We start from the raw sequence: 26,202 nt of genomic DNA, 5'->3' as shown, positions 1-26,202 counted from the left end.
ATCATTCAAGTACCATCTCGTGATACCATTCTGCTGTACCAGTTCTGCATCTAAATCCACAGTGTGTGCACTTTGTACGTAATCCAAGTACCAGCTCACAATACCATTCTCCTGTGCCAGTTCTACGTCTGAAGCCACAGTGTGTGTACTTCGTACGTTATCAAAGTACAAACTCCCAGTGCTATTTTCCTGTGCCAGCCTTGCGTCTAAAGCCACAGTGTGTGTACTAAGGGGCATATGTATCAAAGCTTGATGTCAGATAAAATTGTGAAATATATATCACCAACCAATCAGCTCCAATCTATCATTTCTTAAACACAGCCTGCAAAATGTAAGTTAGAATCTGATTGGTTGGTGATATATATCTCACAATTTTATCTCACATCAAGCCTTGATACATGGGCCCCTTAGTACGTTATCCAAGTACAAACTCCCAGTGCTATTTTCCTGTGCCAGCCTTGCACCCAGAGCTACAGAGTGCGTACTCAATACACCACCCCAGTACAAACTTCAAGTATTTCTCTCCTGTGCTTTCCCTGTGATAGTGTTCATCCATTTCCCACTTGTGCCGGATACCTGACCAAAGGGCCGCGACCTGCTTGCTGGGTGCAGTTTAAACCCAAATCCCGCTTGGAGGGGTCACTGGTGAACACCTCCCAGTAAGTTAGACTCCATGCCTTTGGCCATGTCTAGCCAACATCCGGTACTCTTGGATGAGGAAGCCATTTATCCAGGCCTCTCGCGCCTCTTGTTCCTTTCCAAACCTGGGCCCATGTCTTCTAATACCTTAGCAGAGAATCATCTTAACTCGAATGTGACAGTCATATACAGCATAGTGGATTAGATTTAAGAATGTAGGTGCAGTTATATATTCATCTCTATAATGTAGCACTCCTTTTAAATTGGTAATAATCTGCCATTTTCCCTAGGATCCATAAACCATTTATTCTGATATACATCTTACCTTAAACTGATGTAATTTACTGTTAACATTGTATCCAAAAAAACACCAATTGTATGCAGCAAATAGATAGTTGGTCGTGTCTTGTGTTTTTGTATCCTTTTACGAGTTCTATAACACTCCTTTATCTTGCTGTTCATAAGAGACAGCATGAATATATCAACCCCTACTTGGGAATTAACTTCTTGCTCGCATATACCCCTTCCAGACTGACAACCCAGGAGATACACGGGTTTATCAACCAGTGAATTTCCCGGGTCTCAGTCCCTGACCCTGATATAGAGCAGGGTTGTGGACCCAGTTCATTTGCATGTTTGCATACACACTTAGCAAAAACCGGGTCGATGTGCGTTCACATGCAAAAACCCGGGTTTTTGCACTGTGTGAAAGGGGTTTTATTTTATTAAATAAAGGTCTAAATACTCACTTTCATCCTTGTATTAACTAACACGCAAGGCATGATTGCCCATGCGCCACATAGAGCAATTTCCGCCCATGTTCTATATATTACAGTTAGCAATATTCTCATAATTGCAGCTGGTGGAATGCACCATGTCACTTCCTACTGTAATTCCAACACATTGCGGTATTGCATGCATGGCAACACCTCAACAAACTTTATTATACACCTTCACCAAGACAACATATTATACTGTAAAACACGGTTGCTTAGGAACCTCTAAACTGACTAACAAATTACTGTAGATAAAGATGTGTCTCTCTTATTGAAATATAGTTATTAAACAAAATATCCCATAAAAATAAATAAGTGGCGATTAAATGTAATCATAAAAAAAACTATAATTGCACATTGGGTACTAATGTGAACCCGAATGCTTATTTATATCTAATTTTTTTGTTAATTATTTGGACAATTTGTACTAATTACCATTTAATGGCTAGTAAATAAGCTAATAAACCCAAATGCTGCTACGATTTAATATCAAAATAAACTTTATTTCCTATAAAAATCCAGTAACAAGTAACAATCTATTGGAGCCTTTATGTGATTTTTATATTACAAATACACAATCTATTAGCTCATTTAATACAGTGCTTACAGTAGCAAAATATACTTAAACATATATTGACAATTTATATATCATACTAGCTGTTGCCCGTGGTTTCGTCCACGATGAAATCACTTCTGACAAAAAAAATTCCCTCAGTTCAGGTGTTCTAGTTGTATTGCTTTGCATAGAGGCCCTGTCATGGGAGTGGCCCACGTGATCAGCAGCGCTATACAGACTGGTGGCAGCAGTGCCTTCGCCCACCACTCACACAATGTTACTGTGTGCCCTGTGCACAGACTGCTATGTAGCTTAACCTGTACAAGTGAACCAGGGCCCTAAGCACCGGGGAGAGGTGAGGGAGAAAGCATAAACCCAGCACACCCTGTTGCCCTCTTCATGTCATGTCGAAACATGCAGGTATACAGATAGATCCAACAAGCGGCACTCAGGGATTAAAAAACACAGCAAAGGCTGTTGTCTGCAGTGTTTTTTTTATCCCTGAGTGCCACTTGTTGAATCTATATATATATATATATATATATATCTATCACACAAAAAAATCCTAAACTGCGCTATTAAAATAAATAAAAAACAGCAGCACCCTTCAGTAAGTCCTCCGTTAGAAGGACTAATTTACAAATAGACAAATTACTAATGGGGCGCTTCTTATTGGAACACAACTTTTAAAATGTGTATCTTCTATTTTCTTTAAGGAGACAATTTCACTGTCTGTTCCTATTTGATTTTCGATTCAAGTCAGTTAGTCCAGAAAATGAGCTTGCTTCAAATCCTCCTTGAGGTTCTATAAAACGATACCCTCGTACCAAAAAAACCCAGACAATTGGCCCAAGGCCAGTATTAATAAACAAATTAAGAAATAATTAAATTTCTAAAATGATCATATTCTTTCTTTATTAAAAAACCAACAATACAATAAATGAACATTTCTTACATGTTAATAATATTGGACACCCATCGATCTTTAAAGAAGGATAATTAATCACCTTCCAAGTTCAAACTGATAACGAAAAGGTCTACAAGATTTAAATTTACTATGTGCAACTTTTCAAAGGCCACCGAACTTAAAGGAGAAATAATATTAAATACAACACATGCCTGGTTTGTATTTAATATTATTGCCACTTAAATCCAGCACCTGAAACTGGTGAAGGCAACTTTGAAAACTGCTGCATAGTCAATTTACCCCCATAAAGCTTCAGATGTGATTTTCTTCATACCCGCTACATTCCATATTGTGTTCCACATGAAGGAAACAAAAGGAATTTTGAGTGGGTTCCATGGTCTCACTACTTCACATATAGCTGCATTAAAAATCTGAAAAGCAAGGTTTGAATATTTACATAAACCTGAGAACTTCAAACCAAACTCTCCCAATCAGATTCTTGTTTGATCGGCCCATATGGTTAAAATGTGTGGCATACTATACCCTGTTCTACTAAACCACTTCCGTAATTTCCAACTAATCTCTAAACGGTAGTAAATCTTGTCCTCGTGGTTTTATCTCCCCAAAAATTTAGAAAATTAGAAGTTTTACTACTTATGTATATCCCTAAATATGGTAATCTGGAATGTTGCTACAAGTATATTTTCTTTTTAACTCTGTACCTAAAATAAGATCAAGATGGCTCAATGCATGTAGTGTATTTAATGCTTGCATTTGACTGAAATATGACATAGAAAAGATAAAGGACATAGACAGAATCATATACTGTAGTTAATTGTGTATAAGCTCAGAGGAAGGGCTGGTAACCAGTGGGTTTCCTTAGAAATCAGGCCTGTTTGGTCTCATCCAACTTGTCCAGATTGTAGCTGGTCCTGATGTGCTGATCGTCCTGTGATTGTCTAGCATGACGTGCAATAGGTATCAACCAATATTATGAGTAAAAATAACACATACAGTACTACAGCTGACATGACATGAATATGTAGAAACAAGAATATAGTGTACAAATGAGAAACAGTCACTTTCCACCAACAGTGTGTAGGAAATGCAGGGGCATAGGGAGGGTGGTTCCACTGAAGCGTGAGCTCCAGGCGCCTTAGTTACCAGAGGGCGCCCTGAAGACTCCGGAGCAGCCGTCAAGTAGATAGCCTGTGTTGGGTCCGCAGCAGCAACAGCAGCAGCTCCTGTCCTGCCTTCCTGCTCTAGTAAGAAACTCCTGGTCACTAGAGGAGCTTGTGCTGAGCCCTGATTGGTGGAGCTCAGCACATGTTCATCTGACCCCAGCAGAGGGCGGGGCTACAGCAGCATGTCGACGAGGAAGAAGCTGCAGGGTCCACATTAAGGTAAGAGGTATTGTACCCCAGTTATGTCTATCACCCCCCCTGCCTGTATGCACTGTATGTGTGACCCTCCCTGCCTGTATGTGTATGTGTGACCCTGCCTGCATGTATGTATTTATGTGACCCTGCCTTTATGTGTGCGTCTAGGTATGTATGAATGTGCGGCCCTGCCTGCATGTGTATGTATGTCTGTGTGTATGTATGTATGTATGTATGTGTGACCGTTCCTGTATGTGTATATGTTTGTATGTATGTGTGACCCTGTATGTATGTATGACCCTGCCATGTATGTATGTTTATTTATGTAGCGGTTATATTAAATGCACACACGTTTTTTGGGGGGTGGGGTAGCGGTAGCGACCTCGTGTTCCGGGCACCCTGGCCACATGCTACACCTCTGAGGAAATGTAGAATAGCAGAAGATAATACACATCTGATTATTGGTGAATTGGTAGCGTAAGATGTATTTGGAAATTAAAGATGGTCCTTATGTTGAATTGGATTACAGAAAAAAATAAATTTCCAGATGTTTAAAGTAATGTCACTTATTCCCTCTAATTTAATGTGACTGTGGAGAATAAAAACAAAAAGCCAAACCACAGGAAGGAGGGTCAGTAAAAGAATGAGAAGGTGATGGGAAATATCCCAAAAATGTTCTACAAAGTTAAAGATAAAAAAAGTGAACCCAGTAAGCACAAAAAACAATTTCAGAAATCTAGTTTTAAAAGAACAAGCAGCACAATTTGATACGAGTATTACACAAATAAAATGTTGGAAGTTGACTTGCCTTTAAAGGTGACGGATATGATAATATCTAAGCTAAGCTCCAAAATGCTGCACACACCAGTCCCTATACTTCATAATTTCCATAATCGTTTCATAGTTTTAAAAGCTACAAAATTGGTGCTGCATCAACTTTTATTTAATGTTTCAGCATACGGTGCCCCACTAATTGAAAGGATGTTAAGGGTATATTTACCCAACAGTGAGAATACTTTTTCTATGGAAAAAGGAGTTATAACCATTTTAAACCAATATACTAAATGGGGTAGTACTGAGAAATCATAGGATGCAATTCAATTAGGAGCAATGTTTGCGATGTAGTGTGCACATCATCAGCCCCCTAAATTGCATATATTATTACGCACTTCTTTAGGGCTGCAAACTAAAATGTGCGTTTTAGGGTCAAACTCAGGACAGTTTAAGGTGCTGTTGCCAGCGTTACGGCCCCGCTGCAATGGCACATCGTGGTCACTCCCCTCAACTTGCCCCTAATTGGATTGACCCCTACATTTCTCATTTAGCATTTACAGTGCGCACTAACATTTGAAGTGCAAAAAAACAAGGGACTCAAACAAAATGTTTGACCCCCTGTAGTTGATCGCTTGATTATCTGGTTTTGACATGCTGCATCTTGTAATTCTCCCAGAATTGCCTGTGAATGAGAACCTAGATCCTTCGGGGACTTTCACAGTATGCAGGGTCAGTTTTACACAGGAAAAATAGTATGGAGTGCCACTATTTCCAGATTCTAAAAGAAACCGTGAGTTGTATTATATATATCTAATAATGATATTTAATATTAATTCAATTTTTCACAGTATAAAAAATAGGTGCATCTATTAACTTCGATCTAAAGGTTTATCCAAGCAAAAGATAACACTTTGCAATCATATAACACTCCATTAAGAGTTCTTTGTCATTATATTGTTCGGCTGTCTTAAGGTGCATATCCACTAGCAGATGAGGTAACGACAGTTTGATTACGACATCGTAATTGTACAGTCATTCCTCATCCACTGTGAGCCTACACTGAACGATATGATCGTTCAGTGTAGGCACCCACCCACATCCCTGAACATGGCCAATCTGACGTTATCGGCAGATTGACAGCCGTGTTCAGTCGATGATTGATGTCGGAAACGACCAGTGGAAGCGCGCAACGCTGGTCGTTTCTGAAAATTATAGTGAATGATTTATGCATGATTAATGAGCATTTGAACGATTACGATGTCGGAATCATTCATTTATATCTGTTAGTGGGTATGCACTTTTACTATGGACTGAAGCGCTATATATTTTTATATCTTTCGGTCTTTATTACATTGTGACTGTACTGCTTTCTGGACACTATTTTCATCTGAAGAACAAATAACTATAAACAACTTTACCCATATCATCCATGTAAAAAACTGAGGGGCTGATTCAGACCCGCTCGCAAGCGGGTCGATGGTATCCCTCTGCACATGCGCCCCCCCTGGCGTGCGCATGCGCGAGACCCATCCAGCGACGGCAGCTCCGTTGCTACAAGACGGGTCTCGCTACAAGACGGGTGGCTGTCGATGTTGATTGGCAGCTCGCCCCGTTTTGTAGGTGGTGACGGGGGGGGGGGGTATGCAAACGCAGGCGTTAGGAACGCCGGGAGTTGTGGGCGGCCCTACTGACATCACTCATGATGTCAGTAGTGGACTTCCTGCTCTAATAGAGTCCACTTGGGCTTGCGAGAGCTGAGACCCTACCACAGGGTCTCCTCAGCAAGCCTGATGGTCGCGATAATCGCGACCATCACCAGCATGCTCGCACAAGCTGTGGGTGGGTACCCACAGCTTAGCAAGCGGGCAGGTGGAAAAAAAAACCCTGCCCTGATTCAGAGCGGGTGCTCGCAAACAGCGAGCGGCTCTGAATCAGGCCCTGAGTCTGGAGTCTAATTAATGAGGGTTTAAAGTTTGTTTATATTGTGTCAATTTATCTTTTGAATACAATTACAGTTTAACAATTATGTTAAATGATTTCAACAATGTAATCTTTTACCTGGATAGACTGAAGTGAACAGATGCACCAATTTTTTATATTGTGAACAATTTAATTAACATTAAGTATCATTATTAGAAACCGTGAGTTGTATTATATATATTTTTTAGAATCTGGAAATAGCGGCACTCCATACTATTTTTCTAGTTTGCAGCTAATTTCTTAGCCTGAAGGGAACTAGCAATTTCCCTTAAGAGCAGCCTTCCAGTATTCTTTCGAAGGTGGCGCATATATAAAAATACTTAGTTTTACACAAGACCACAAACTTTTCACGGTGGGCATTATTGAAATGTATTAGTTCATTATGGAAGTGTCTGGGTTTCACTATACAAAGTGCAGTCCTAGAGCTGAGCTGGTCAGTTCTAACCAACAGTACAGATGTGTTCTCATTCACTATTGATGTAGTCATGCCAAACAGCCCTCGTCGGTGTGCCATGTGCTGTGCTATTCAGCTTGCACTGAGCATCTCTTCTGATCAAAAATGACTCACTTGTGTCAAGAATCTTGCGTCTCACGGCGTATTGAAACTAGACGTACGAGGACAAATCTGTAGTTCCTGTGGCTGTTTCAGTGCATACAGTATGTCTATCTTTACCTAGGCACATGTGCACAGATACTTAAGAAAAGTTTAATGAAGTCTGGTATCGGAGCATTACGCCACTGGAGGGGACTTTTGTGAGGGAGCCAATTACCATGGGCTACCACAGAAGTGGGATCTTTTGTGAATTGCAGTGGTAACTCGTTTTTGTACTGCTGCTGTGTAAAACATTAGTTACAACTGCATTAATTTAAATGTACATGAATATACTCCATAAACTTTGCAACTTTATTTACAAAATTAAGTAGCTACTGAAAAAAAGCACTATAAATCACAATATATTGATGCAATATATAGTAATGTTTTATAGCAATTCAGGAAAACTTACCTTATTGGTGACGTCCTCCAATTAGCAGTCCTTCCAAGATCCCAGTAGACACTGAACACAACAGGTGGACTAACTGAGAAGGAGCAATGCACTTCACTTCTCTTCTCTTCTCCCCCACCAAGGTACGCTTCAAAACATTTTGCCATCGCCATGTGGCAAGAGGAAATTGAGAAGCAAAATTGAAGGGATTGGGGGAAGAGATTTTTACTTTAATTAGGGACACTGCTGGAGAAATCTTAAGATTTCTCAATTTAAAACTCTTCTCTGAATAGGATGAAGAGGTGAAAAGCCCTGTTATCAGTTTGACTTCTTCATGAGTAGAGCCCTAAACCTTTACACAGAGCCCTGAAAGAATATTCAAACTAGGGATGTAAAAGTTTAGTCGCCTAATGAATAAAAAAAGAGCTCTCATGTAATTCGTATATGTTAAAGGTTTATTCACAAAGATTTTACAAAAACAATTTCAGCAAATAAATGGAACCAGGAAATGAGAACCAGAAGGAAAGGGCCGAAACCAATTTGTTGTACATAGGTATCTAGGGTCAGAATGGGGTGTCTAGTGCCTGTTGTATAGTTGTAGATATTTTAGGTTGCACACATTTTATACAAAGTAATCTATACAATGAACAAGTGTTGTCATTTTGTGATGCCAAAGAATAATAAAATTAAACTTCCCATTCTTCTCTGTTATAACAAAATATTGTTCCACATAAACCTATGACACGAAGACATCTCTAATACAGTGGTGGGCAAACCCAAACCTGCATTAGGACCCTAAAATGCCATCACATGCCCCATTAGACACTCTACCTTAGCTTCAAACTTCCAACACATGTCCCCAGATCCCCACTTACTACATTTCCAACCTATGCCACTCAGACAGACATTACCTTAAAATATCCCCAAATGCCCTCAGACCTACTACTTATCATACCATACCTGCATGCCCTTAACCTTCCAATTATCATAAAATGCCCACAGACCTCCTACTTATCATAAAATACCCCACATGCCCTCAGACCTCCTACTTACCAAGAAATAACCCCACATGGCCTCAGATCTTCCATGTGTCATAAAATGCCCTTAAATTTTGTACTTACACTGTACAACAAAGATATACTTTTTGTTTTCTTTCTAAAAATACTCATACTTTACTAATTTAAAGAAAAATGAATATGGCTTCAGAATGTTTCAATTAACTCTAGTTTTTGAGCTAAACTCATTGCGCTATATGTACTTTAGTAATATAGTCATTGTGAAACGCAGTTGTAAAATAACCTTATATTTTCTTGATACAACATAAATAACAGTTGGCAAAGAAGAACACAAAACTAAACAACAAACAGCAACCAAAAGTTCTAACTCAAATAGTGGCCTATTCATGGGAGCGCTCTCTCTTTGGTTGCTGCTTGTACTCCTGTACTGGGTCAACACTCGTCACTGTCCAACAGTAGTTAGCAAGTATAGAAGCGTTCTACCTACCGTGATTTCTTCGTTCCATTGCTGAAATGTCTTGGTGGAATCGCTCACCGCGCTCGTCATGTCACACAGCTAGAAATGTCCATCAGTGGTTAGACGAGCATGACCAAGACTTCCAAGTACTTGCTCCCTAATTCCCCTGACTTGAACCCAATCTCTGGGACCACCTCGATCGTTGTGTTCGCTGTATGGATACTCCACCACGCACCCTCCAGCAGCTATGGGATGCACTGCAGTCAGCATGGCTCCAGATACCTGTGCCTACCAGCACCTTATTTATGCACTCCCAGCCCATCTAGCTGCTGTCCATACTGCACATGACTGTTACTCTGGCTATTAGCTACCTTCATGTAAAAATAATGAGAGTATGCTGTTTTCATTACTGGAGCAATATGGTGTTTCTGGACGGAAAATGTCACATCACCACTCAAAAAGTAAAATTGTCAGCAATGTTCACACATTTACATGTCATCCTGGCTTTTAATATAAATTATAACCACAAAACGAAACAAATGAAAGGAACATCACTCATAACCATCACTTGATGCAAGCTATATGCAGACAATAAACAAAAAAATGGCCTACTATGACTCAGCATCCCTGTATTCAGGTTTGCCAACCTATATATTCTAAAGAAGCCAAAATTCCTTAGTATTTAACAAAATAGCCCTACATCATCATAAATGGGCTATATCTGAGAACTGAACGCTAACAGAGTTTTTAATGTCATATCCTTTGCATCAAACTCTCACTGTTCCCCACATGCATGCTAAAACTATCCCAGATGCCACACAAAGCCTTGCCAAACATGACACTCAGGAGGGTGCGAGCAGAAATGTGTGAGAAATCCCCTGCTTAGGGCACACTAACCGCAGGCTAAACCCAGTCTCATAGGGGGCGAAGAGGGTGATAATGAGTGCCCCGAACAATTGAATTGCAACACTGGGCACTCGTTAATTATCACGCCGTAAAAACAATTGAATTGCCCCCTCAGACTTGGAAATTTTGCAGAATTAAAATTGATATACTGTTGTATATTGACATCTGAAAGTCATAGGAAGAGATTACCTTAATTCAAAGGTTTCTGAAGAAGGGAATCGGGACAAAACCTTTCCATGTTCGGTAGCATTCTACAAATTTTGTAAGAAAACTATGAGCTGCAACTTGCACTCAAAATATAGAAGAGCACATATATAAATAAATCAAATAACATTCAGTATTATTTTAAAATAAGCTTTATTTTTTGTTTTGCCTCCATGCCTTTAGAATTAATCCACACGCTGGTGGGCATAATTAAAACTAATGATAACAATCATTTTTTAACTATGTATTTTCGTTCTCTTAAATAGACCATCTTCTTAGTAACTTTTTTATTTTAGAATTATCTTCTAGCATGTAATGAAAAATACTAAACAATGAACTGTTAAAAAAAAAAAAAAAAACACAGGAGAAAAAAAAAAGACTTTATAAAACATTTTGCCTGGACACAGAAACTGAAGCACGCAGGCATTTTCTTATGTCAGACTTATCCCTTTAAAAAGCTGTAATGTTGTTAAACGACTGTTTGCCATTGATCACACACATCATATTAACAAGAAAACAGATTTATATTTTTAAGACTAAATATCCCTTTTAAATAGGGTGCACTAAATTCAAAAATACCATCTAACATTATCAAATGTTACAGTTTTCAGAGGTTGACATTCAATTTTTTAGTTTCCAAAATGAAAAAAGAAAAAAAAAAATGTATAAAAAAATGGCAGCGTTATGTACCTCACTTCTCTAGACATTAATAGAAAGGGGAAATCACAGAGCTGGTTCAACATGTGTCTGAAAAAAATATATAATAAGTTACAGTTGTTTTGCACAGAAATGTGTATTGTAAAAAAAATAAATGCCCAGAGATCTATTAAGCTACTGCCAGCCAACATAGATTGGCCTAAAATTACTGAATCTTTAAGGAAACCACAGGACATCAATAAAATCTTTTCCACAAATTGGAATCATCCAGTGCTGTATACATAATGCTCAAGAAAAATATAATGCAATGGGAAAAAGATTTTACAACAAATGCAAAGACTACAGTTGTATTAATAATCCTATGCTTTTTATTTTTATTTTTTTTTTACATAATTTATGGGTACAGTAATTTAAAGTGTACCCATCACCTACATACAGTGGTGGCAACAATTTTGTGGTCTGCATTAAAGTATCGATCAAAATGCTGCCAACCAGTTTAGTAGGAATGAATGGGTGACATCACTTCATGATACACAATATTTTAACAAGTACAGTAAATATAGAGCTTGCAAAATGGCTACCTCCACTATGTTTAGGGGATGGGTACCTTTTTTTTTATTAACCTGCTGCCTCTTTTTATGTAATTAAAAAGTGTGGATCACACAGAAAAAGGATTTTAAACTGTGTATTATTAATTTGCATTAAAAGTACACCCAAATTTCTAGAATCCACATACTGCACATACATGAATTACAATTCCATAAATACTGTGTATATGGTAAAAGTTGGATATTGGAAGACATAACCAAGTGTATATTAAATTATTTAAACTATCAATGCGATTTTGGTTGCGCTGCATTAAACGTCACTGAATCCACTGGACCTCTGCATTAATGACAGGGAGGGGACAGCAGCTTAGGAACACACATGATATAAACATACCCTTCATCATTTAGGAAAAATAGAACTTCAACATTTACTTTATAATTTAGATAACAACTTTGTGCATTTATGCAAATAAATAAAAAAAAAATACAAAACAAAAAAGGGAAAGAAAATAACTCTGGCAGGCATTAAAAGGTTAAACTGCACCCATCTCCTCAATACAGTGGAATACGCCATTTTGTGGAGTGAACCAGTATTCGTGAGCATGTCTATCCATTCAGTAGGAACTAGTGACGTCATTGTGCCTTCAGTGATCAAGAGTTCCTAATGAATGGAAAGGCAGAATATGGCCTCTGCCATCAAAATGGCTGCCTCCGCTATGTCCAGGCAATGGGTACACCTTAATACTTCATCCAAGAAGGTTACTTAGACTTTCTGAATAAAGATTCTGTATATAATTATTTTTGTTTATAAAGCACTGGCACACCCCTGAAACAGGATAATGTCACTCAAAACATTTCCAATACAGAATGCATCACACCATGGGCTCAAGAGAACAGCTTTCAGGACAAGACACTACAAGCACAAAGTGCACAGTTTTTCGTTATTTACAAATACACAGCAGTTTTTCAAGTTTTTTTAAAAAAAAGAAAAAACAAAACAAAACACGGCCCCTCAAAAAAACAAAACAAAATAAAAACCCACAAAAAAAGAAATCCAGTCAAGACAAATATTACAATACAACAGCATCGCTGAATAGGCGACTAACATTTTTACACACTTTTTTTTCTAATATGTACAGCAACTACAGAATTAGCGATGCAAAAAAAACAAAAAAAACCCAAAACTACAAATAAAAACCCTTTAATGATCATAATTAAAAAAAAAAGGCTCACATGACTTCTTTCAGGACTTTGTAAATGGGCGCATACACCCTTTCACATGTACACACAGAACAAGTCTGGTTACCAGTCTGCATCCTCTTCAATGTAATAGTCAGGAGTGGTACCATCAAAAAGACCAGGGTCTAAGGATTTCCTCTGTTTTCCTCTTGCAAAAACTCTTGATATGGATCCAAAGCCCATCTTCTCTTTCTTCTTCTTCCTCTTCTGATCTTCAAGATCTTCTAAAGACTGAAAACAGTAAAAAGTGGAAAGTTATTACAACAGAAATACTGTTCTCTGTAGGTATTCACATGCACACAGATAGACCAACCAGCAACACCACAATGATTAACTCAAGCATGGGAAGTATAACGTGACACATGCAAGTAGCGTCATACTTTTAACTGAGAGCTGAACATGCATCCAGAACAACTATGTAAAAGAAATGTACAGCTATTAATTCAGCTTGCAGATAATTTAATTCAGTCTCATCATAAATTAAAAAATGCCATACAAAGCCACATTCCCAAACAAAACAGCAAACAGCAAAACAGTACACTAATTTACAATACAGAACCTTACAAAATAACAGAACAATCAGCACTGAGGTACAGGCAGGATAGATCACTAGAACTGGAGGAAACAAGCAGGCAAAGTGAGCATACAGAACAGCTACTACATTAGCGTGTTGCACCTGTGTCCAAGAGTTGGACAGAGTAAGCAGGACCAGAACTGCTGAAGAAGGAAAGGAGACGAGGGAGGTATGGCAACCAGGGGCTAAGAGCCTAGGGTGGAGGTGCAGGACATAGCTGTGCTGGTGACATGAATATTGAGAAGAAAAAGACATGAGGAAAGATGATCCTGCTCTTAAGTGCTTACAATCTAAAGAAGAGGGATGTAGAAAAAAGATGGTGATAGTGGGATGAGAGTAGGAGGTGGAGTAGATGGAAATGAGGCTGGAGATGTAGGGAGGAATGATTGAGGACAGTACACGTAGGGGTGTGGAGTTTGAACTGTATTATATAAGGAACAAAGAGCCAGTGTAGTGATTAGCAGATAGGGAAGAATGTTTTAGAACGATGAGAGGAAAATAAGTTGAGCAGTGGCATTAAGAATAGGTTGAAGTGGGGAGAGAAAAGGAAAGCCAGAGTGGAGGAGGTGATAAATGACAAGTGAGTGGATGAAAGTGTTATTGTATCCAGGGTGAGAAATGGTCTGATGCTGGAGATGTTACAGAGATCAAAATGGCATGATTCAAAGTGAGACTGGATGTGGGGATTAAAGGAAAAAAAGTAGTCAAGAATGAATAATGTAAGGTTTTCTGAGGATGTGTTAGATGAGGGATTGTTATAAGGGGAAAAAGCAGTAGAAGGGAGACAGGTTGAAGCGGTGGACAATGTAAAAGGCATGCGTCCAGAGAGAATGACTGGAGGTGGTCAGGGAACTGTTGTAAAGCAATACAACCTGTCCAGGGCAGGAAAAGGTGGAGGATGGTGGACAGAGGTGAATAATGTTAGAAGGAGAAAGTAGCAAAGTATAAAAGGAAAGGAGATGATGGGCAAAGGGGGGAAATTAAGAACTAATGGCGTTAAAAATATCAAGCACTGTGAGAGTCTGAAAGATGATGAGAGGGTGAGCAGTGACATTCGGGGTGTATGAGCCAGAAGGTAGAGTGTGGGAGAGAAAAAAGTAAGCCACACCACCATTGTGCCTTACTTCAGGTCTAGAGGTGTGGAAGAAGGGAAGGCATCCAGAGCAGATCTTGTGTTAGATAGTGAGAAACCGGATTCAGAGGAGACAAAGTGGATCATTAAGTTGTAAAAAGCTATTGCACAGATGTCTGTTTACTGCAGACAGACCTGGCATTCCAGAGGACACAAGTGAAAAGGAAGGAATGGAGAGGGAGCATGTGGATGAGGTCAGCATTTGCTGGTGTCTAGAGCAGAGTGAGTAAGTGTGGGGATGGGTAAGGAGTCTGTGTCTGAAGTTAAGTCAGATGTAGTGAGTATGAGGGGGCGGATTAAGGGGGGGGAAGAGGGTATTATGTGAGGGGAAAAAGTGAAGACATGGTAGTGAAGGGGGTGTGGAAAGAGAGGGATTGTAAGGGCACATATTACAGAAGGAGACTAGGTTTGGGGAGAAAGGTGGAGGCTGGTAGGAGCACATTGATTGGCATTGATGAGGGAGAGTAAAAAGGATGAGCAAGGCAGCATGGTTAAATCAGTGCAAGATATGAATCAATGTACCTGTAGAGAGCCCCCAGGGGAGTTTAGAATAATCTTAAGTGTTCTCCAATATAAATAGTAACAACTTCAGCAGCAGCAGCCTCCAATGTCAGTAAGGGACAAAAAGTGCAGGTATAATTTACAACCTGATGGATTTGTTGGTGTAAAACCAGGGTGATAACTTAGGGTCATGTAAAACCCATATAAGGTATATTACCCAGGAAAAATAATTTCATAATGTATGTTGATATGATTCTATAGAGTAATCCAGGAATACAGATATGTTTTCATACACTATTGCTGTAGTCATCCTAAACAGCCACTCTCGGCGCCCCAGGTTCCGTGCGACTCTGCCAGCGCCAAACTTATTTGTTGCATCTTTTTTGCCCGGAAATGTGTGTCAGTGGCAATGTTTTGTGACTAAGAGGCACCACAAGACTGCACTGAATAATTTGATTATGACACTTCATTATCATTGTGCAACTTAGTCTGAATCTGTATACGAAGTGCTACGCTACAACGGTCGCTGCTTCTTTCGATGCCAAGTTCCATTATGCTATGTACAGTATACAGATTCAGTCTCACACAGATATACAAGTGTTGCATATCAAATCAATCAGTTCAGTCTCGTCTTAGTCACATCACGACTAAGATGCAAAAAAGACACTCAGCACTAGCAGAGTTGCACAGGATCTGGCAGCTCCTGACGTATTGAGGCTATGTGCATCAGGACACATCTGTACGGTCAGACCAGTGGTGGCTCCAGAGGTGGGGCTGTAGCCGTCCAAAATTCAAATAGGGGAGCCACACCAACTGCCAGCGAGTCCCGGTCGGCGAAGTTTGGCAGCGTTTGGAAGGGCAGTTGGTTTGACTCCCCTATATGAATTTTGGACTGCACTGCTGTAGACCAATCTCTGCAGCCGCCACATGGGTCAGACTGACAACCCGTAAGATATTAGCAGACAGGTAAATTAATGTAGGTTCCACCTTTTCCCTGGTCAATTGAAGTTACTGATCAATTTAGTGATCTGAGCACTGCACATATTCTTACCACAACGCCTTTAAGAAAAGGAAGGGCTGTTCTGCTTTCCTAGGTATTGAGAGTCATTCTGTCCTAAACATGCAACCATACACAAAACAGGAGTCATCCTTGTGGTTGATAAATAGAAGCAGTAAAACTGAAGAACATACGACAGGTGTGCAAGTAAGCATGATGTTGGGAAGTGGATGGGAAGACAGGCGACACGGTGGCAGGGGAGGAGAGACAGGCGACACGGTGGCAGGGGAGGAGAGACAGGCGACACGGTGGCAGGGGAGGAGAGACAGGCGACACGGTGGCAGGGGAGGAGAGACAGGCGACACGGTGGCAGGGGAGGAGAGACAGGCGACACGGTGGCAGGGGAGGAGAGACAGGCGACACGGTGGCAGGGGAGGAGAGACAGGCGACACGGTGGCAGGGGAGGAGAGACAGGCGACACGGTGGCAGGGGAGGAGAGACAGGCGACACGGTGGCAGGGGAGGAGAGACAGGCGACACGGTGGCAGGGGAGGAGAGACAGGCGACACGGTGGCAGGGGAGGAGAGACAGGCGACACGGTGGCAGGGGAGGAGAGACAGGCGACACGGTGGCAGGGGAGGAGAGACAGGCCACACGGTGGCAGGGGAGGAGAGACAGGCGACACGGTGGCAGGGGAGGAGAGACAGGCGACACGGTGGCAGGGGAGGAGAGACAGGCCACACGGTGGCAGGGGAGGAGAGACAGGCCACACGGTGGAAGAGGAGAGACAGGCCACACGGTGGCAGGGGAGGAGAGGCAGGCCACACGGTGGCAGGGGAGGAGAGACAGGCCACACGGTGGCAGGGGAGGAGAGACAGGCCACACGGTGGCAGGGGAGGAGAGACAGGCCACACGGTGGCAGGGGAGGAGAGACAGGCCACACGGTGGCAGGGGAGGAGAGACAGGCCACACGGTGGCAGGGGAGGGAGACCGGCAGGATGTAATGTAGAATTAAGAGGTGGTGTGGTTAAAGAAAGAGGCAAAAGCTGGATTAGTAGAAGGTAGAGGAGAGAGGCGACACAGTGGAAGGTAGAGGAGAGAGGCAGTGCAGTGCAAGGAAAAAGTGAGATATGTAATGGAAAGAAGAGAGGCGGCGAGGTGGAAGGGAGGGGAGACAGGCAGTGCGGTATTGGTTTAAGAGAGAGAGGTGTCATGATGGTAGGGAGTGGAGACAAGCAGTGCGGATGGGCAGCTGGCACAGACAGAAGGTTTTATTTTGATAAATAAGGAACTGTTAAAGGAATTTCTATAACGTTACTTAAATTACAGTTTTACAAACCTAACTGTTGTAACTAAAAATTGTACTGCAACCACAGGAGGTTTAATGTCACTTTTGTTTTCTTTGCATCAAGGCCACATACTGTATTTTCTGACAACGAGATACCAATGAATTAATCAATATGCAACTTTATTAATGTATGTATGTATATATATATATATATATATACACACATATACACTGTATACATACACACACACACATTTTCTTCAGCAGTGCATGTCATGTGAAATTCCCAGTCTTTGTAACCAAGAAACGGCACACATTGGAATCTGCAATACTCCCTCATAATGAGACAACAGTCTTCCAGCCCACTCACAGCACTTCTATCTATTCAGTGAAGCATGCAGCATACACATTGACAATAGCGTATAAACAAGGAACGGATCAGAATAATCCTGAAATGAAGAGAAGAGGAATAAAAAAAAGAGACCTACACTACCGTCTTACATTGCAGAGGGAATGCGTTCGGTGTCTCGGAGAGTTAATATCACTCGGTGTTGATGATCTGTCACCCTCTGCAGCTGATGCATCAGATATTATAGAGGGCTGACGAGAATGACAAGGACTTACTCTAACAGCTAAAAAGAGAAAAAAAAAAGTATTATATATAAATATATATATATATTACACACACACAAAGATGCGGCACTCAGAGCTTGAAATAAACCACTGAAAGTCTCCCAGCTTGTGTCAATGTTTCAATGTCAATACAACATTTTATTGAAACGTTGGCACATTATCGTTGATTTATTTCAAGTCCTGAGTGCTGCATCTTTCTATGTATATATTACTACTGTAAGGCTATTATGTGATGAGGGCAACAGGGTGAAGCTAACCTACATCTAAAGTGAGGGCCGCAAACTATACAGTATCAGAAATAGGGGAGTACTCCATTACTGATGTAGTGCTTAATCTTAAAAACTATTTTTACAATAAACCATTTTGTAATAAGGCTACAGCGGGTTCTCCTACACTTGGGACGCAGTGTTAATTTGTTAATGACTTTAACAAAGTACTGGAAGCAGTATTGTCCCTTTATATTTTTGTTAACTATTATATATGGACTGAGGCAGTATATTATGCAATGTTACAGGATGTATAACATTCAGAAAAACATTAAATTAGAAAATACTGTAAATAATACAAGTGTAAACAAGTTTAATACAGAGAGGAGATAATCTGTACAGTGTGTATGTAAGCAATACCGAAGAGTGCACTAGTTACTTGGTCCTATGCTCCTCTATGTATGGGTTAAATAACAGCTAAATAGATTAAAGAGACCCAAAAGTCAGAGCTACTGCTGAATGCTGTTTTTAAATTAAATTAATACTCATTTTAGTGATAACATTAGTAACCTGGGATTCGGGATCTACTAAACACAGTTCAAAAGCAATCAGACTGGCTGCAGCAATACCAAGTCACCTGCATTAAAACATTCAATGCAACCAGCATATTTCCAAACTCCTCCAGGCATTTAAGCCTGAATGAGTAACAGTTTCTGGTGCCAACAGGATTTGGTTTCCTCCTAATACGGATTTGAGGACCAGAATTGCACTGCGGCGCCCAGTGGAGCATTAGGACGTCATTCAGCTCATTAGCCCAATTTCAATGATGTAGCTACGGACATTAGGAATTTGAAATGTAGTTACGTTACATGCCTAAGTACTTGACAGGCCGTGCGTTTGCTTGGTGGGTATATAAAGGTTTGCGATACGCCATCTACACACACATCAATCATTGTTGTCATGGGCAAAAGGGGAGATTTATCAGAGTTGCAAAAATTAAGAGTTATGGTAGACTTACCTTTGCTAACTCTATTTCTTCGAGGCCCATAGGATCCACAGGGATACCATGGGGTGTGTGTGGTCGGAGAGGTCCAGGGCACCAAACAGTTAAGCTTTAGCTATCAGGATGCATCCGTCCTCCTCCACATATACCCCGCCCCCAGCCACAGGCAGACATTTTTGTAAACAAGCCCTAGGCAGGAGCAGGAAAGAGTAGAAGGAAGAACATTACTCTCAAGAAACACTCTCCCAGAAGATGACAAAATCAGTGATCAAGAGAGAAAAACCCCATTGAGGCCAGGTGCGTCAAGTTGGGCGCCCAGTGGATCCTACGGACCTCGAAGAAATAGAGTTAACAAAGGTAAGTCTACCATAACTCAATTTCTTCTCAGGGTCCATAGAGGGATCCACAGGGATACCATGGGGATGTCCCATAGCAATTTCCCTCCTGAGCAGAATGGAGAATCCGACACCCAAAAAGAAGCATCCTGCGAGGCAAAGGTATCAAAGGTGTAGAACCTGAGATAGGTGTGGACGGAAGACCACGTGGCCGCCTTGCAGAATTGCTCAACAGAAGCGCCACGTCGAACCGCCCATGAGGGTCCCAGAGACTGAGTAGAATGTGCTGTAACCCTGTTTGGAATAAGGAGATCAGCTTTCATGTAGGCCTGAGAGATTGTCATAGGAAGCCATCGAGCCAGAGTTTGTTAGCTGGCCAGCCTCGCTTGTAAAAGTCATACAACAGAAAAAGAGAATCTGATTTTCTCAAGGAATTTGTACGATCCATGTTGATCCGAAGAGCATGAACCACATCCAAGGAAACTTCACCTGCAGAAAGATCCGAGGACTGGAAAGCTGGAACTACAATCTCTTCTTTCAAATGGAACCAGGATACCACTTTAAGGAGGTACCCAGCCCTGGTACAGAGGACAGCTCTGTCCAGATGAAAGATCAAAAACGGGGAGCGACACAAGAGCACTGCTAAATCAGATTCCCTGTGGGAAGAGGAGATAGCCAGGAGAAAAAGCATCTTCGCTGTCAGCCACTTGAGGTCTACTAGAATCCAGAGGTTTAAACGGAGGAGCCTGTAGAGCCCTGAGAACCAAGGACAAATCCCACAAAAGCAGGTTGAATGCGGAGGACACCATGAAAGAATGTTCTCACATCAGGCAGGGGAGCGATCCTTATACTCAAAGAGCCAAAATAACCACTGCACCAGTCTTCCTTTCATTGTTTATTATTCAGAAAAAAAACCCTAATCAAAAATAATATAGATTTCATTTCACTTAGTATTAGTAATATGTTGTTCCGGGGGTGCTGCCTACTGACAGCTGATACAAGTAATAATAAAAGAGAAGAACAGCAGAAGTTATCTTGTGTGTGGTGCACTAATAGTTTTAATTTATTGATAATTTACTTTTATTAATTCCAAGTAAAATATTGGACAGATGCAGCGAAATATCTAAAAACTTACATTAGTGATAACAATACTAATAAACAGTGTGTGTTTAAAACTGTCTCACTGTGTGTTTATTCCCATTTATTATTTTGGTAGATGTGTACTGGTATATATCAAGTAGGGATGTGCAGGCTTGGATTAGTTTGAATTTTCCCACCAAAAATCGGGTGTCAGAAAGAGGCAAAATGTCATCTTTCATGGACAAACATCATTCCTGGACAAAAGTCCATGAAAGATGACGTTTTGCCTCTGAGACCCGATTTTTGGCTGGAAAATCTGAACTACTCCGAGCCTGCACATCCCTAATATCAAGCAGTTCTAATGATTTTTTCAGTGTTTACTTCCTCTATAATAGATTCATTAATACATCATTATACATGCCTCGAGTGAGTATATCACACTGAGTTATATCAAGAGGTTGTTTAAATACACCAATTTGAGATCATATGTATTTCTATGATTATCACCCTCTATTTAAAGAAATATATAAATTTTGACTGCTGATAATGTTGGAATATTACTGGTGATATTCTTTAGATTAATGTGACACCCCTCTATATTCCAAGAGTAAAGTTCAAGATTATTGTACAACTAACATGGCAAATGCACCAAATTATTCAGTGTACTCTTATCAAGTATAACTCTCTCTAGATGTGGTGTTGTAACAATAACTGGTATTCTTAGTATCAGAAAATGATACTTTGTATCAATGTCACTTGGCAACCTATTACTGCCCGGTTTGCAGTTACTCACTGCCTATTTTAAGTCTCATATAATAATGATGGTAAGTATAGCGCTGTCAGGCTTGCAGTTTATTACTGCCTATCTCAAGTCTGATTGTAATGTATATAGCGCTGCTTGACTGCCTGCCTGCCTGCTTCACTGCCTGTCACCAGCCTCTGTTAATGTAGTGAATATTGCGCTGCCCGGCTTGCAGTATCACACTGCTGGTCACAAGCCACTGGTACATAAAATTAATATAGCGCTGCTGTGACTCACGGGTGTACCCCGTTGGTGTCACACAATGCACCGGTAATTCCACAGTACTCACACATTAAATAATATTGTATTTAACATGGGGAAATGAACCACACCCAGCGAGATGAACACTGACGCGCGTTTCACTGGATTTATGCTTTTTCAAGGCTCCTTCGCTGGAACCAGATTGACAGAGCAGAAACCTGAACTCGAAGGGAGGCCAGGCAGAGACCAAGGCTTAACCCAGCCTGGAGAAAGGCAAGCACCCGGGAGAAGCGTGTTAAGTATAAATACCAGCGCTACAGTAGCTGTAAAATAAAATATATATAAATATAAAATAATATATAAGCAGGACGGTTATTTACAAAAAGTTATTATATAACATTTATTTGTACATATATAAACAAACTCTGTTGGTCATAATATCAAACATCTATGTGCACAATAATAATAGTATAATAGAATATAGGTCACTTGTTCTAGGTTCCCCAAATCTCTTGGTAAATTAGGCCTCTCTAGGTAATATTAGCAGCAAAGTTTACCAGGTGTTGTAGAAATCCCCAAGCATCTGTAAGCACTCAGTCCAAATGTTAGAGTGTTATAGGGGTAATCCACTGGTGAACAGCTGTAGTTAAAAAGTCAATTTGAAGAGATACGGTCCAAATAACATTCAGAGATACAGTCGAGGAGTCCAATATTCAAAGTCCAAGTGGTCCAAAAAGGCTTAATGCGTTTTCCTGTGTCTGAATAGCTCAGGTTCCTCAGAAGCATATATGTACAGGGTACCAAATCTACCTATATATGCTAGTAGATTCATTGTATAAGTATCAGCACATGAGTATATCACAATCAAATTAAAAATACATCCTGCTGAAGACTCATTTATTAGGCAATCCCACATGTCAATATCCAAATATCCACATAATATATTTTGTTCATATCAAAAGAAAGGAAAAACGATAATCCGAAACCTTATTCTGTTATATCCACCAGTCATGTGATTTATCATTCACATGATTCATTACTCATTAAAACACTGTTTAATTGGTTTAATATGGTCACATAATGTAGTACTAGATATTCCGGAACAAACTATAACTGATCGTGTTTAGGTGGTCAAGGCGACGTGATACCACTCGTTGATTGGTTTAGCATAATCACGTGATGTAGTATACACCACGTGATACTGTTATAAACTTTGGAGAAAACTGCACCTGATCGCATTCCGGTAGTCAAGGTGACTCGATGTCTCCAGACCACTCCACAAGCTATCCAGCTTGTACGTATTCGGGGATTCATATGTCTAGAGGCACCGTGCAATCAAAGTCATCGGGACACAACATCGTCGCTATGTTCCCATCACAACTCTATTATATAACTATCATACGTTGATAGTCTCCATAGATGGTAAGTCGATTTAATATAAAACAAATATGATACTCCCACTCGGTTATCTCAATAGAATTGTAGATGTATTATTCCATAGCACATTATGAATATAGTCGAGAGGTTTTTATTAAACAAACGAAAAATTCACAATAACACTGAGGTATGTTTTATTTTTGTTGCTATGGTAACGGGGCACCACCGAACCATAGGGCGTCACAATGCGCCTCAACCATTATCAAGGTTATGATATGCAGAGTCTCCAATGCAACACAATTCTATTATCTACATCATGACAGAGATATTATATGTACCTCTGTCACTCATTTTGGGGAACTTAAAACAAGTGGCCTATATTATATTATACTATTACAGGTTGAGTCTCCCATAACCAAAATTCTTGGGACTAGGGGTATTTTGAATACCGGAATAGTCCGTATTATGGAATATTTGCATACCATAATGAAATTACTTGGGAATGGGACCCCAATATACACACAAAATGAATGTATGTGTTATATACACCTTATACACACAGCCTGCAGGTAATTTTATACAATATTTTCGATAATTTTGTGGCTCAAACAAAGTTTGTGTACATACATGAAATTTATTTATGTTTCATATACACCTTATACAAATAGCCTGAAGGTAATTTTATACAATATTTTTAATAATTTTGTGCCTTAAACAAAGTTTGTGTACATTGAACCATCAAACATCAAAGGTTTTATTATCTCAGTCATGCCAAAAAACTTCCGTATTTCGGAATATTTGGATATGGGAGACTTAACCTGTGCACATAGATGTTTGATTTTATGACCAACAGAGTTTGTTTATACATGTACAAATAAATGTTATATAATAACTTTTAATAAATAACCATCTTGCTTATATATTATTTTATATTTATTTATACTTAACACACTTTTCTGACTAGAGGACTGACAACTCCTCTTACAAGCTGCTGTTGATAGCGCACGTTATAACTTTTATATAAGCACCCGGGAGACCCTAAAAACTGTAGGGTCATAGCTTCTGGGGGAGCACCATTGAATAAATGTGGGCTGAGGCAGACTTATGCGCCCTAAGCATCATCTGTACCACAGAGTGAGAGAAACCCTTGGCTCTTAAGAGGTAAGACTCAAGAGCCACGCCGTCAAAGACAGACAAGGTAGGTCCGGGTGCAGGCAAGGGCCCTGTGTCAACAGTTCCCGCCGTAGAGGAAGTGGAAACGGAGTGTCTATGGAAAGACTCCGTAGGTCGGTGAACCAGTGACGCCTGGGCCAGGCTGGGGCTATTAGTATCACAGTGCCGCCTTTTTGCTTGAATTTTCAAAGCACCCTCGGGAGCAGGGAGATCGGAGGAAAGAGGTATGCAAGACTTAAGTCCTACCTCAGTGTCAGAGCGTCCACGAAGGCTGCTGAGGGGTTTCTGGTCCTGGACCCATACCTGGGGACCTTGTGGTTGTGACGTGAGGCCATGAGGTCTACATCTGGCAGGCGCCATTTGTCCACCAGGAGTTGAAAGACATCCGGGTGGAGAGCCCATTCTCTGGCGTGTATGTCCTGACTGTTTAGGAAGTACGCTTCCCAGTTGAGGACTCCTAGAATGAACACTGCCGAGATTTCTGGGAAATGACCTTCGGCCCAAACCAGAATGTTTGCCACTTCCCACATGTCTGCCCAACTTCAGGTGCCTCCCTGATGGTTGAGGTACGCTACCGCAGTTGCATTATCAGACTGGATCTGGACCGGCTGCCGTGGAGGAAATTCTGCACCTGAGTGAGTGCACTGTACAATGCTCGGATCTCCAGAATGTTTATGGGCAGGCAATCTTCCTGAGTTGTCCAACGTCCATGAAAGGAATGATGACCGACTACCACGCCCCATCAGCAAAGGCTGGCATCTGTCGTGAGAAGTTCCCAATCTGGAATCCAGAAGGGGCGACCCTTGTCCAGATTGGACGTCTGCAGCCACCATGAGAAGGAAAGCCGAACCTCCGGAGAAAGGATCGTCTGGGACCGGATCAGGTAGTAATTTCCGTTCCACCGGGAGAGAATCAGTTGCTGCAGAGTCCTGGAGTGGAACTGGGAGTATTCCACCATATCGAAGATGGACACCATGGACCTGCATTGCTGAGTGAATGGATACCCTCCGCTTGTGGGGCAAGCTGCGCACACGCAATTGTAGTTTCAAAATCTTGTATGCTGGTAGAAAGATCCTATGTATTCGAGAATCTAATGCCCCAGATGTATCATCCGCTGTGTCGGAGATAGGGAGGACTTTTTCCTATTGATGATCCAGCCGTGTGTTTGCTGGCAGTCAACAGTCAGCTGGAGTTGGCGCTGTAACACAACTGGTGAATTTGCCAAGATTAAGAGGTCATTTAGGTATGGCAGGATTCTGACTCCCTGGTGGATGAAGTGTGCCGCCATAACCGCCATTATGTTGGGAAAGACCCAAGGGAGCTGTTGACAGTCCAAAGGGTAGTGCCTGAACCTGGTAATATTGCTGCAGAACAGCAAACCGTAGGAACCGTTGGTGGGTTGGAATAATAGGTACATGCAGCTATGCTTCCAGAAAAACCATAAAATCCCCAGGCTCCATTGCCAGGACAATTGATCGTAAAGTTTCCATACGGAAACCTGTTGAGGGATCTGGGATTCAGAATAAGCCGATGAGACCCATTTGGCTTTTGAACCAAAGAGAGAGTGGAATAAAAACCTGTTGCTTTCTTTCTGAGTCAAAGGGACCGGCATTATCACCCCTGAACTGAGCAGTGAATGGCCTCTTGGAGGGCCAGGGCCTTGATAGGGTCTGAAGGGGAACCTGTACAAAAAAAAAATTGCTGGGGAAAACACCTCAAGAAAGTGAGGGCGTACCCCTGAGAGACCACTTTTTGGACCCAGGCGTTTGTTGTTGTTTGACGCCAAGAGTCGGTATATTGAAGAAATCAGCCTCCCACCCTGGGATCCCCCAGGAGCAGGCACGCCCTATCAGGCGGCAGGTTTGTCGTCCAGTTTGAAA

At 41.0% G+C, this 26,202-nt stretch overlaps 1 protein-coding gene across 9 annotated transcripts in view; it reads right to left on the bottom strand.

Moving 5' to 3' along the window:
• Window positions 1-10,713: 10,713 nt before the first annotated feature.
• KAZN (kazrin, periplakin interacting protein) overlaps window positions 10,714-26,202 on the bottom strand; it is a 432,464-nt gene continuing 416,975 nt past the window's right edge. For 8 of the 9 annotated variants that reach the window (XM_088445398.1, XM_088445399.1, XM_088445394.1 and 5 more), the window contains 2 exons: window positions 18,014-18,144; window positions 10,714-13,252 (listed from right to left, as the gene is read on the bottom strand). In XM_088445398.1, coding sequence (XP_088301524.1) covers window positions 13,085-13,252; window positions 18,014-18,144 — 299 coding nt within the window. In that variant the 3' untranslated portion in view covers window positions 10,714-13,084. Of the gene's footprint in view, window positions 13,253-18,000; window positions 18,145-26,202 lie in introns of all 9 variants that reach the window. The other variant, XM_088445397.1, reaches the window with a different exon arrangement.

Source organism: Taudactylus pleione, unplaced genomic scaffold (genome assembly GCF_031769625.1).
Source record: "Taudactylus pleione unplaced genomic scaffold, aTauple2 ptg000379l, whole genome shotgun sequence".
Lineage (NCBI taxonomy): Eukaryota > Metazoa > Chordata > Amphibia > Anura > Myobatrachidae > Taudactylus > Taudactylus pleione.
Note: the sequence above shows the minus strand (reverse complement) of the source record. Positions and strands in the feature narration are given on the sequence as shown.